The sequence below is a fragment of the Rhinolophus ferrumequinum genome, chromosome 11 (assembly GCF_004115265.2).
Source record: "Rhinolophus ferrumequinum isolate MPI-CBG mRhiFer1 chromosome 11, mRhiFer1_v1.p, whole genome shotgun sequence".
NCBI lineage: Eukaryota > Metazoa > Chordata > Mammalia > Chiroptera > Rhinolophidae > Rhinolophus > Rhinolophus ferrumequinum.
The window spans coordinates 32,127,364-32,141,876 of record NC_046294.1 but is presented as its reverse complement, the minus strand read 5'-3'; the positions used below and the strand labels follow the sequence as shown (position 1 = coordinate 32,141,876).

Here is a 14,513-nt window from a genome sequence, read left to right as displayed (position 1 = left end):
CTCAGAAATCAGAAAATGAAAAATATAGCACTGATATATTCCTAGAAATCTGCAATTGATAAGTATAAGTATATTTCTACCTTATTTTTCAGTCATTTCCTAAATAACAGTGGCTATGATTCAAAGGAGGTGTAGTCTTTCTTCCTTTGAATAAGTTACATATATCTTGCTTGTTATTTTATTTTGTAGAGCAAAATGACTTGAATGATATGTCTAGTACAATCTTAACAATACTCAAATCAGTGATGGACCAGTAGAATTTGTTTGTGTAATATTTTCTTAATTTCAACTTTTGACTTCAAGTTATTTGTATGACAATTTTTTAAAGGTCCTACAGCATGTTATTTGAAGAAAAGTTTCATCATAATTAGCCTTCAAGCATAGTATGAATCATTTTGTATTTTAATCTAATTTAGGGCAATATTTATTGATTTTTAAAAAAATTTCCAGGTAATAATTGCTATTTTGCTTTGGAATGGCATTGAACAGGGTATAATGATATGTTATTAGGAGTCTGAGTGGAAATCTGGGAAAACAGTCTCACTAGGATAAACAGTTGCCTCAATGCTTATTGTCATCTTGTTCCTTACTATAAGGATAACGTACAGGTTTATTTTATCCAATCTACCTGCTTTCTCTTTAGTACATTAAAAAATAGTGATTTGGTGTTTTCACAGATACGTTTAAAAATTACTAGGTTGACCTTTCTTAGGTGAGACTCAGGCTCCTTGAGAATATTCGGCCCTAAAGCCTAGAATCAAAACCTAGGTTTTCATTTATTAAAACAATTGTTCATTTTTTAAAATAGAATTGTTGACAAAACACATAATAAATTAGATACTTTTTCCTCTAATATAACCTCTAATATCTTTAGGCAAAAATATATATTACATATGTTTATTTATATCTGGTCATCCATAGTCAATTACCAAAGAATTGATATCTATATTTATGAATAAGAAATTTATGTCACATTAAACACTTAAGATATTTTTTTCGTGTTCATTTTTATGTTTAGAAAATGGTTTCCTTTTGGTAAAATCTATGCATTTATAGAGGAATTGAGATTTGCCTTATTGAAAAAAATTGCATCACCTTCCCTAGTGATAGTGTTTGAATTTAATTATCAGTGTGTCACAGCAGAGCATGTTGTGCACATTCAGTTTCAGTTTCTAATGTTCCAAGTCAGCCCTACAATAAGAGAATTACTCTTATGTTGTTATTCACGGACTGGCCCAGCAAGTTATGGCATCCTGCTGCTGTGACACGTGTTTTAACACACTTTAGTCATTCACTTTTTCTCATTTTGCATGGTACATACACGATGTGAACTATTTTTTACAACAGATTTCACTTTCAAATTGGCCCGTCTTTTCAAATCCTCATTGTTTGTTAAAAAAGGAAACTTTCCATCACAGCCTAAATTGGAAACTAATACTGTTTGTCAAAAAAGGAAAACATCCATGAATGTATATTTTTTGAAATCCTTATCTTTTGTCTTGCCGGGGATCCAGTCCTACCCGGATGGAGTAAAATGATTCTAAAAATGCTCCTCTGTTGGTTCTGGTTGTCCCTAGAGGCTTTTTACCTCCCATGCCCCTGAGTTTAGAAATTGAAATTTCTCAGGCAAACCATATGTACCTTTCTTTTCACATTTTCTGCCTGTTTCCTTCTCTTCACTGAATGCACAAACTAAAATTCTCTCGCTGATGTGTACACACTTTGGCTAGTAATTTTTGATTTGTGGCGGGGCCCTATACTTGATTGTCATTCTGCACTAATTGTAAGAAACTGGCAGCTATTAAAAAAAAAAAAAAAACATTCCAAGGTACTGGTTTTCAAGTGATCTTATGGTTATTGGTACTAGTATATGAATTTAATGTTCTCTGAACAGCTTGAATAAGTAGTAAGTGCCTTTAGTAAAATTCTCACACTAATGGAATGATCACCTTACAGTGTCTGCATTGCAGTTCTGTGTTTCTTAAGTGTATATTTTTAACATTGGCATATTTTAAACTTTGTCGTATCTTTTTTGAGACTATGAAATATGGTTTTATTTATTACACAATACATAATAAGTAGACACATTTATACATATTATTGTACAGAATATACATACAATGAAACATACATGATATCTTAGCATTTATGCCTTAGTTTTCTGTCAATCTGAAAACAGTAGTGTCTTCATATGGGCATAATGAACTTGTCTATGCAGAGAACTATTTAGGGCCTTTCAACACTACTGACTTAGCTCTTACTTAAAGGTAACACAATTACCAAAACACTGACTCAGAAAAAACTATCCCTTAGATGTTCATAAATATAAAATTCTCTTTATATCTCTGCATGTAACACATTTACTCTTGATTTGGTCTTCTCAGCATAAGCCAGAGTTAATGATTTCATTGCCAACCGAATTCCAAGGTTTGTTGACAACACTTTACTTATATATGGTTTTACGATTATTATGTATATAAACACATCTTCTCTTTATACCTTCAAACAGACATAGTAACAGCAAATAAGAATGAAAAATATAAGACTGTGAGCAGATTACTGAGAAAGAGTCCAGAAGACATTTTCTGCAAAGCATATCTTTGCTACGCATATGTATTATCTGTGGGTTTCTAGAAACCAGTGTACGAATAAGTATCTCGCATACACGGCTATCTAGCGTGTACTTATGTAGCTGTATCTATATGCTTCTGTAGGCATGTTTGTTTATATGCATATGTCTCCAATTCAAGGTGAGGGATTACTCTCTACTGAAAGATAGAGAATCTACTAATACAAGGCAAGACCTCTGAGGTTTTGGAGTATGGCTTTTAGGCACACATGCTGATAATCTCCTGCCAAAGTGGGGATTCCCTTGTTTCCAGTTTATCAAAAATAGTTTTCAAAGCCAGATTTTTGCCCTATACATTCCAATGAGCAACATTGTTTTTGAACTGCTTGGTGGACAAGCAAATTAAATGCCGCTAGTTTGTATCTGTGTAGTGCAGATACAAATTTACTTTCCTCCAAAGTATACATATTTCAGTTACTTTTCAATACTTTTGAATTTGGACAGTTATGATAAAAACCTCCTTGATGATTTCTGTGGTAACAGAGATTTGAATATTACCATTTAGCCATGCTTTATATCTTTGAAATGTAAATAGATGGACCTCAGGCTTACTGTTATGATTTTGAGGAGGAGAGAAGTAAGAATTTTCCTTCGTTCATTTGTGCATTCAGCTAGTTGGTATCTACCCAGGCTTCAAGTATCAAGACGCCAGTTGGCAATATAAATCTGTGTGAGCTTGTAAGAAAGGTTTTCTCAGATGCTATTTGATTTGTCAACTCCAATTCAGCAATGACAATATTCTATGTAAATAATCTAACAGTAATTTTTAAAAGTGATCCTCAGATAAGCAGCATCAGCATTGCCTTGCAACTTGTTAGAATTGCAGATTCAGATTCCTGGTCTTATCCCGACCTATGGAATCAGAAGCTCTAAGGGTGGGGCCCAGCCACCTGTGTTTTAACGAGCCTTACAATTGATTCTGAAGTGTGCTGAAGTCTGGAACCACTAATCTAAAAGAAAGAAAGAACCATATGAAGGAAGAGATTTGTTGTACAAACAGTACAGTTAAAAATCATTACATGTCTGATCATGGAAGACTATAACCATTCAGGTACTAGAAATGATCATTTTGAACTTCTATGTACGGATCATTGTGAGGAAATACTGAGGACATAATGTCAAGTGGAAAAAAAAGCAGACTGAAATTATATTCACTGTGTAGAAATGACATCTGAGTATGATTAAGACTGAAAAGGAATAGGAATAATTGAAAATGGTTTTTGATTTTTGAGGGCAAAGAATTATGAGCAAGCAATTTTTTTCTTTTGAATTTGTAAAGTATACTTTGGGAAAGGCATTACCAATTGAACAGAATTTAAAAAATAATCTGTAACGTTTATTTCTGATGATGACATTTAAAAATGGGAGCTCTTTAAAAGCAGAGAAGTCAACAACTTGACACAGTTGCTAATTTGAGAATAAATAAAAGAACTTCTAGACATGTCATATTAGTTAGCTTAGTGTTCATTTTTCTGGTCCTTTGGCTAAGCTTTCCATCTTCTGGAAAAGGGTAGAGAGGTTTACTGGAGTCATATAGACCAGAGGGGAGGACTAGCATTTTTGTTGTGAATTGTGGCATATTTTTCCTTGGCTGAAACTTTCACCTTTTCTTATCTTCCTTTACTATTTTATCTCTCCATTTTGAAAATTCACTCAAATTGTTTTGGGTTAGCACTAGGAAACATGCAAACATCTGGATAATGTCCCTTCTCTTTGCAGACCCCATCACTAAGCCATATACTCAGTTCTGTATCTCTTAGTCGTTAAAGCTTTAATCATCTGATATCCCTTTCCTTTAAAGCTCAATGTTTAGTGGCATGCAAATAATCTAATATGATAAACTGATCTGTGTTAATGCATGAAATGGATGCAAGTGGCTCTATGGGTAGAATATCCATAGAGTAAGATATTCACAGTTAATGTTGTTACTCTAATGCTCTGGTAGTAGTACTTTCTGGTGCAGTAGCAAGCCAGGGGGATCATATGTTGTGAGGTAGCTGACTTTTTTGACTACTTGCTTTGGGCACTGATATGATGGATACTTTTTTACTTAATTACAATGTATCATTACCCTAACATTGTACTTTAGCATTGTTCAAGGTATGTCCAATGAATAATAATAGTCCCAGAAAATGTTCAAAGATGTTATTTATAAAGAAGAGTTATCATGGTAAAGAGTTTAAACAGTCTAATAACTCTTTTTAATCATAATTGACTCTATTAGCCTCTTTCTGAGCATGTGATAGATCTCATTTTATCCTCTAATCACGGTATGGTAAATACTGTCACCATTCCCATTTTACAGAGAGGAAGCTAAAACATGGAGATTGAGTAACCTCCCAAAGTTATAAGCTAATGAGTGGTGAAAGTGGGGTTCAAAGCCCTAACTCCTGAATTTACATTCTCTACCAATAAGCCATACTGACTTGTTTATCTGAGATTATCTGGGATTTCTTGAAGGGGTGAATATACTAATGTGATCTATTAATCCCATAGTACATAGTCAGATGTACTATGTAGCATTTTCCAAATATATCTGACCGTAGAAATGGCCCCTCTCCCACCATTTTTTCCTCCAGAGCATCATTCTGGGCTAGGAGATCATAAAGACATACATTGGGAAAGGCATTAATTGAAACAGATTAAAAAATAATTTGTAACAGAATTATATTGAATTGGAAGTTTTCTACATCTACTAGAATTAAAACCCATATATATTTAAGTGCTGCTAAAAACCATTAAATTTCTACTCATTTTTACCTTCAAGTTTCATTTGGAAATTACGATTCAAAGAAATGACTGGAAAACCTTTAAGTAAAGACACCTAAAATTTAATATATCTTTAATGCCAGGCATTTTAGCAAGTGCTTTATATACATTATCTCACTGAATCCTCTCTACCACACAGCTGGGAAATTGTTTCCATCCTTTTGTTACAGGTGAAAAGACAAAGTCTTAGAGAGGCTAGATCTGAAGTAAATAGTATGATACACAAAATTGAAGTTTTGAGTCCCAAACCCCTTAACACACTGTACTCCAAGCTGACTCCCTGTGACATGTCCATTTAATGCAAATATTCTCAAGGTTAGTCCTCTGAAAAGGAACTGCACTTTTTATGATAAAGGCTCAACTATATAGTAGTACATCCCTTATGCATACCATTTTTACTTTAAAACTATTCTGAATGCAAAAGGCATTATAATTGATAATCAATAGTGCCTACCGTAAAGGGATATAATTGTGTGCCTGACTATATTATGATAGTGATATACATTATGACAATATTTATTAGGTGTTTACTTGTATGCCAGACAATGTTTAAAATGCTTTATATGGCCTATCTTGTTCAATAGACAAAACCAGTTAGAACCTCTATATATCATAAGATGTATTGTTATCTGTCCTGATAGCTTTTTAATAGAAGTCTGAACATAAATCTTCTATATTGCCAGTAGTCTTGTATTTTTTTCTCACATTTTAAGAAATGTGATGACTTAAAGAGCCTAAAGAAAAGACGATAAATAATTTAATTGAAAGTCAGCAAAGGGATTTGAAATGTTATGTAGTCACCTTCTTTATACTACTTTTGAATGAAATAATCTCAGATCAATGGAAAGGTCATACACATTGTTATTGATTCACTGTAATTTCTTCTTTACCATAAACATTCTTTAGGGTTATACCTGTGTTGTAAAAATCAGCTCATGTTAGCGAACCAAGCAAAAGGGGCACCAGAGCTCTGTTGCTATAGCAACCCAACCTGGCAGTGTCTTCTGGGACTCACTCTAAGGGAAGGTCCAATGATAGCGAGTGATATTACTTTCTTTTCTGCTCTTATGACATATATTGATTTACTGTGAGTAAAAAAGTAACATGGTTCAAATTGTATATCTTTCCCGGTAATGAAAAATGGACTGTTGTGTAAAAATGCAAAGGAGTTTTATTCAAGTAACAAACAGAGTAAAACTCCCATTTATCTTAGTGGAAACATTGCACACAAACCGCCATTACTCTGCAGCTGAATGTCGAAAATTCATTAAAAAAGAAAAAAAAAAACCCACACCATTCCTATAAACCTTTCCTGTACGTTAGCAATTTATAGGAGCAGTGATTATGATTTCAAAACTATCTGATGCCTTACATTTGTTTCTAGGAAAAAATACGGCCATCTGTGCCTCTGGTGTATGTAAAATACCAGACAACATTTATATAGCACTCTAATCCATGGTGAGAGAACATGGCTGTTAGCACATGAACATTTCCAGACTGGGTCCCTTTCCTTGCCCAACTACCTCAAATGAACACTAATTCAGGAAAAGCCAAGCAACAGCATTTAAAATGCAGTCAAACACTTTAATTTCAGATTTAAATTTTTTAAGAAAATATTTTTACTCCATTCAAGATATTCTCATTTGTTGATAATTCATGCATGTTCCGTGAGGCCACACTAATAACGGGGATGTAATTTACACTCTGGTAACACATCTCTCAAGGGACTTTGCAAATGTTAATCAGTTCTCTTAACCTCTTCTTTCTGAGAAAGGCATATAACTTGCGTGAATGCAAAATAAACAAATACCGATGAACCATTGATGTAAAAAACAAAAAATCAGCTGTTAGGATGTTGTTTTTCTGAGATTTATCCCTTTAGGTCGAAAACCTTTAAATGTAGAAAAATTTAAACTAGACTGTCAAAGATTGCACTCACCTCTACATTTGATGCCACTTTTAAAAGCAAGAAAAATATGCAATTTGCTATCGCTTACAAGAATGAAACGATTAGCTAAGATATATGGGCAGTTCTCTATATTCTTCTTTAAGTTAGAGAATTTACTTCTCCTTCAATCGAATTGTTAAGAGGTTTAGCAAGTGTGATGCACAATAAGGATATGACAGCTCAAAACCAGATACTTCTCCCTGAGAATTTGTTACTCTTGGCCACTTAGCAATGAGTAGCTTTTTAAAAATTGTGCCTACCTTTCACCTGAGCTGATAAGCATGCACAGTCATCACCAACTGGATTAGCAAGGTTTTCCATGCCTTTAAGTTGTGCAATACATTTGCTACTCTCTTTCACCTTGGATCTAGACTAAATGGACAATATTATTTTTTCACTAGCCACAAATCAAAATTATTTAAACTTACAGAAGCATTGGAAAATTAGATGGCTTCACTGAGGAAGTACACAGGTCCTATGATCTGTATTGCTATAGCCTTCCTGCCATTAAGGCAATTTTGTAACATATATATATATATATATATATATATATATATATATATATATATATTTTACAAATATATATATATTTTACAAATATATATATATTTATAAATATATATATTTACAAATATATATATATATTTACAAATATATATTTACACACGCACACACACACGGAGCGTGCCGAAAATGCATACAAATTTTAAGAAGGGAAAAAACGGTATTAAAATTACGCTGATGGTTACCACTTTGAGCACCTCTGGTAATTGCAGAAGTCACACGTGACTTGTATTCATCTTTTGTTATCGGTATATATTGAATATTACAATTTTAATGCGGTCTTTTCCTTTCTTAAAATCTGTACACATTCTTTGGCACCCTCTGTGTGTGTGTGTGTATAATATTTATTGTGTGGTGTGTGTGTCTACATGGGTGTGTACTGCAAAGGCACAATATGAGAAAGTTAATCTAATGATTTGGCGTTTTGATTTTAAAAGAGATCTCAAGTTGATTTTTCTGTGCCTGACAGCTAGATGCCTCATCAAGAATTTTGAGGAAAATAAACCTTTTATTTTGTCTACATTTCATCATTTCATTACATATACTATTTAGTACTCACTGAATGTTTTCTGTATATCAGATGCTTTTTTGAGTGGATTCTTTTATTTAGCCTCACAACTTTTTGCGATAGGCACTATTATTACCTCTATTTTAACAATAAGGAAACCAAGTATTAGGGAATTAATTCCTTTCCAAAGGCCACACAGCTATAAGAGTCAAAATCTTTCTTTGAAGTCAGCATGTCTGATTTCTGAGCCCGTGGTTTAACTACAGCATATGCTTTTCATTCCACTTCAGACTGTCTAGTCTTTGGCATGCCACGTTGTGAGTATTGCTCCTCAACCTTTCTACATCTATTAATAATTTACCTGTATTTACTATGCTGCTCCTAATTTGCTTAATCCTTTGCTGGTATGCTTTGGCAACACATTAAGTTTAATAGCCAATCCCTATTGGAGAGTCAGAAGAAAGTACCCTGGAAACAAAGAGTCTTACAAAACAATCACAACCCCCTCCCCCACCCTCCCCCAAAAATTCAGAAAACCAACCAGAATGATTTTCACATTGTTCAATGTATTTATTGATTTTGTTTTTTTAATATATTCACCAGACTTGAAAAGTCTCCCCAAAGAAAAAATGTATTCTGGGAATGAAAAACTAAGGCATACTCTCAATTTACTGCAATCATGTATTTTCATTTTCAGTTTGCTTTTATGCAGTTAAGATGAAAACCTTTAATTTGATTATGTATGAAAGGATTTTCTAAACATGCTGTGGTGGGGTAAGGAGGTGAAATTATCTTGTGTACTTTTTTTATACTTTTATGAAAGGGTCTAAATTAGACTTATGACAAAGTGCAATCTGAAAACTTTTGATATATTAACTAATACTTTTAAAAGCAAGTTCCCTAAAAATGGATGTTAAATAATTTTTAAATAATATTTTTCTTAACTGTTTATATCCTGTTACTTGATGATGGTAGAGAATATCTTGCTTTTATATGAGTTGTGAAGTGCATTCACTTATACATCATCTCATTTTATTTTCATTACCACTCTTGAGAAAAATCAGTGTGATTGTCAATTTACATCTTATTTGATGAGGAAACTGCAGATAATAGAGATTTAACAATTTGCCCAAGGTAATTCAGCCAGTAAGTGGTTGACTCAGGGCTAAATCATATTATACATTTTTATATATTAATTTTCCCTTTAAAGTTTGTTTTTATCTTAACAAAAATGAAAACACTTAGTCGTTCACTGTGTTTTTGATTTAAGAATCATTTGCCTTGCATTACAAAGTAGACATTAAATAGTAATATGAAGTTGTAAAGTTTATAATATTTTTCTCTTCCTTTGGCAGTCTCCACAACAGGAATATTTCTTGATTGATATGTTCTATGCTGATATAAATGTGAATGTTTTTAGTGATTAAAATGTGAATCATTTTTTGCAAAAGGGAAAGGAACAAAATGATTAAACATAATGTGCTGTGGTCTTGAATTATTGATGAGTTTTCTAACAGCGAAAGAATAAACCTGTGAAATATCTTTCTTTATAAATTATACATAATTCTCCCATGGGCTTAAGTTGCATAAACAGGATGCAGCCAGATTCATTAAGAAACATACTTTGCAAATGTGGCCATCTTGAGTTTTTATTGAATGTAGTCAAGCATGATGGAAATTTTGTCATCACAACAGGGATTGTAATCAAATAGAACTTATTTATTTAGTAGTGTATTTTTTTCGTAAAATCAATGAGTTAAGTTTCTGTCTGACTTGGTCATTTTTGACCTTGCATTGCATTTCTTCTCTAATACTTGACATTTTGAATTTGAGTTTCTCAGTAAAAACATGGAATCTTGGTCCTGGACTCAGTAGGTGCCTCCTTTACCTACTTGCCAAGCCTTTCATTGCAGGAGCCTTACTGAAAATTTTGTCACATCAAAATTTTGTTCACTGGAATGGTGTGTTTAAATTTTACAAGTATTAACGTTTTTATTTGAAGTTTGCTTGTGCATTGTTTTAGCATATATCCTGTCATTTCCTGCCATCTTGTTTGAAGCATACTAAAATCTTGAGGAAATTTTTGTGTAGATTTTGGGAAGAACAAGGTATAAGGATTTGGGTGTAATGTTGGCCTTAGGATATATTCTCAATTTGTTTTATAATGAAAATCCTGATGTTACTTAAAAAAAAAAAAAAAAAAAAAAATCCCAGTGAGTTATTTAGAGATATTTGCCCTGTTTCCCTAGAAGAATACCAGCAAGAAATCACTACATTACAACATTACTCTTCTTCTAGTTGCAGCTTTCTCTTACATTGCCATTTCTTTTACACATTAGCTTCTCATACCCACTTCTAATCCTCCTGTAGTACAATCACACCTGTCTTTCTCACACTCTTGGCTATTATGGAGAAATTCCTTCTCTCTAGCCCAGAGTTCTTATAATCTAGATTGTGTTGTAGACAAATTTTAGGGGACTATAAACTTCATGGAAAAATTTATAACTATTTGAGAAGTCACCATGTAAAGAGCTTTGTCATTTTTTTTTTAACCAACCCATCCAATGTTTAATTTGTTCATTTTCCTAGAAACTAACACCTTGGTTAACAGTCTCTAACTTTCACTCTGAATATAGTCATTTGTCATATTTTTCTTGAAATCCAGCCTCATAGGATATGTGAGGCAGAGATAATTGGACTGTTTCTCTGAGGCCTCACTTGAAGGCTGGTAAAGGGCAGGCCTGATTTAAAATTTTTCTAACTTTGGTATGAAGCCTAAGGTTTCTGAGAATCCCATTCTAAAACTGTAACACCCAGACAGATAATTTGTCATCATCCACCAGTGTATTAGCCATGTTAATTTTACCCAGTGCAGGACTCTGTTTTTTTTTTTTTTTTTTTTTTGAAGTCATGGGTTAATAGAAAAACTATGGAAACTCATATGGCCCACCGAACCTTAGGGGTTTTATTATTGTATCATTACCTGCCCACCTGATAGGCCTAAGGCTAAAATGGGCTTCACCCTTGTACAAAGAGGCACTTGGGACCACAATGTATATGTCACAAAATTTCTCTCCCATGGTGATGTTTACAAAATACCTTTCTACCTCCTTCCATTTCCCTAACGACCTACAGTCAGCATGACAAAGAACTAGAAGTATTCTCAGAAGCAAAGTGGGGCTTATCTCTCACATCCAAGCTTGGAGAGCTCATCTATCTCCTGTATTTACTCAACATCTTATAACGAAAAGAAACCCACCAAAGTGCACTGAATTTTACTGACATCTTGGCACTAAGGATTGAATAGAATTTTCTCTTATGTATGGTACCCAGAGATTTGGTAGATAACACATTTATATATGTCATCTAGAGGAAAGGTGAAGATGAAATATTCTAAGGATAAAGGGGAAGATAGCTTTGACTAATAGATAAAGAAATTATACTCATAATAGTATCCAATCATGGTAAGGGGACAAAAAAGTGTTTCCCAAGGATGACTTTACTTTGGAACCCTAATGCTTAGGCAGAGACTATGAGACATATCCCTCAGTTGTGACCGAAGGCCTTTCAACAAATCACCTTTCAGATACAGTAGGTGTCTTGTTGTGAGTATGTGACCATTGTGAGATTAGAATGCTGAATAAATACATTTTAAATTACAACAGAAGAAAGCGATAGAGTGTCTCGTGTGTCACACAGTTTTCTGAGGATAAATATAATGATGTAACGATGTTGGCCCCTTGAATAAAACCAAGGGGCCAACATCCGGGAGCTGAATAGGTATTGAGAAAGTCATAACAAGATGGCAGGATATCCTCCCAAAGTAGGAAGTTTCACTCTGAAAATAGCCACTTCATTTACTTCACAATTTTCTCTAGACATTCATCAGATATTCTCTAGAGTCTAGTATGTTTCTCTTGTGGAAATAAGGCACAGACTTGAGGTCTGTTTCTTGGGGCAAAATTATTTCCTTACATGTATCCCTTATTTTTATAGTAAGAGTTCTCAGCAAGGGACAGGAAACCAAAGGACCCCAGAAAATAAGTAATTCTAACATTTGTGTTTTACAGTGCCAATGGCCAACACAGGCTACGATTCTTAGACTGTGTATACTTCAGTTATCACTTAGTGTGGATTATCAGGCAACACAAATGTCCTTCAATATAGGATATGAGAAAATACACGAATAGTTGTTCTCATTGTAATTTGAAAAAAAAAGAAAGCGTTTTCTTTAATCTTGTCACAAAAGATCACAGTTTGCATTTTCAGGTAATGTTCGAGTGCCTTTCTGCAATGGAGTTGGAGAGCATTTTATGAATTTCATATCTTCTTGTTTCAGTAGGGTCTTCATGGTTGTTACTATGTCTCCACAGCCAAAGCAAAGCCTACGTTTAAGGTAATTACTTAGATAATTAAGGGGAAAACCTCTCCACTTTGCTTTCACTGTGGAGCCTTGGCCTCCAAATAAATGAGGGTAGTTGGGCGTCGAAACGTGAATAATTTACCTTTCTTTTTCTTTTTTCTTTCTCTCTTTTTCTTTTTTTCTTCTTTTTTTTAGTTAGGTATTAAAATAATGGTTCTCCTTTGATTTTCCCATAATACTTTGTAAAAAGGGCACCTTGGGACTTATTGTGGGTGGAGGGCAGGCAGTAACCTAGTATTTTTGTCTTTTCTGAGGGCAATCCCCATGCTCCAGAGCATTCTTTGATTGAGCTTATTATTAAAATTGTTCCAAAGTATAAACCTGGGTTTAGCTTTTGTATTCAGTATCATCTCAGTCTTTGCTTTACAATATTTTAGATAATATTCTTGTGGGGGGAAAAATGAAGCACCATATAATTTCAGAATATTTATTTTCTACTCCCATTGCACAAATTGCCCTTTGTGGTTTAACACCTTTGGAACCTCATGGACCTCTGCCAAATCTCTACTCCTGACATCATACCTAACCTCGAATGTGTCAACAGTGCTTTACCTAACATGTGTGATTTATGACTTTGGTCCAATAAAGGTTAAAGAGGATAGGAATGGAATAGAACTTGAATTGGCAGCCCTGAGGTTGCCAGTGTACATAGGAGGGTTGGCTGATTTTCAGTTTTTTAATATTAATAATTATGATCTAGAACACACAGCTTAATTGAAAAGTCTTATCTGTTTCACATAAATACAAAATAATGATTAGAAAAGCCAGATTTTATAAATTATTTAAATAGGATAAATATATCTTGAAATTACATTATGACAATTAGTTTAGATTCCTAAAAAAAATACTGTTCAATACATTTCTTTATCCATAATTTTGCCTTCCTTCCTTCATTCATTCACCAAATACATGAATGTGTGCCGTGTGCAAAGGACTATTAGAAATCTTGAGGGTACAGTTTCTGTGTAGTTCTGTTTTTTTGTGAAGATCATGGTTAACAATATAAATAATTGGTTGTATATGAGGTCCAACAATTAAGTTGGCGAACTTGTTGCAACGATGTTGCTAACCTTTTTTTGATATCAGAGGGATTATTCATTATGAATTTGTAGCTACTGGACAAAAAGTTAATACAAAAAGTTAATACAAGTTTACTATTTGGAAATGCTGCAAAGCCTGCGTGAAAATGTTAGACGATCTGAACTTTTCGCCAACAATTCATGGCTCTTGCATCATGACATTGTACCAGCTTACATGGCACTGTCCGAGAGGGAGTCTTTAGCCAATAAATAAATAACTGTATTGGAACACCCTCCCTACTCATCTGATCTGGCCCCCAGGGAGTTCTTTCTTTACCGGGAGATAAAGGAAATACTGAAAGGAAGATATATGACATTCAGGACATCATGGGTAATACGACAACAGCTCTGATGGCCATTCCAGAAAAAGAGTTCCAAAATTGCTTTGAAGGGTGGACTAGGCACTGGCGTCAGTAAATAGTTTCCCAAGGAAGTACTTCGAAGGTGACCGTAGTGATATTCAGTAACAAGGTATGTAGCACTTTTTCTAGGATGAGTTCAGGAATGTAATTGTCAGACCTTGTACTACTAAGAATTCTAATAATGAAATATGATTTAATTGGTTATTGATATTAATAATTGACAAGCAGGAG

The 14,513-nt window shown here is 33.8% G+C and overlaps 1 protein-coding gene across 7 annotated transcripts in view; it reads left to right on the top strand.

The window, feature by feature from the left end:
• GAS2 (growth arrest specific 2) overlaps positions 1-14,513 on the top strand; it is a 132,604-nt gene that overhangs the window by 78,933 nt on the left and 39,158 nt on the right. For 5 of the 7 annotated variants that reach the window (XM_033120957.1, XM_033120953.1, XM_033120955.1 and 2 more), the window contains one exon: positions 12,761-12,814. The exons of 1 other annotated variant lie outside the window; for it this stretch is intronic. In XM_033120957.1, the coding sequence (XP_032976848.1) occupies positions 12,761-12,814 (54 nt within the window). Of the gene's footprint in view, positions 1-12,757; positions 12,815-14,513 lie in introns of those variants that run through there. One more of the 7 variants, XM_033120959.1, reaches the window with a different exon arrangement.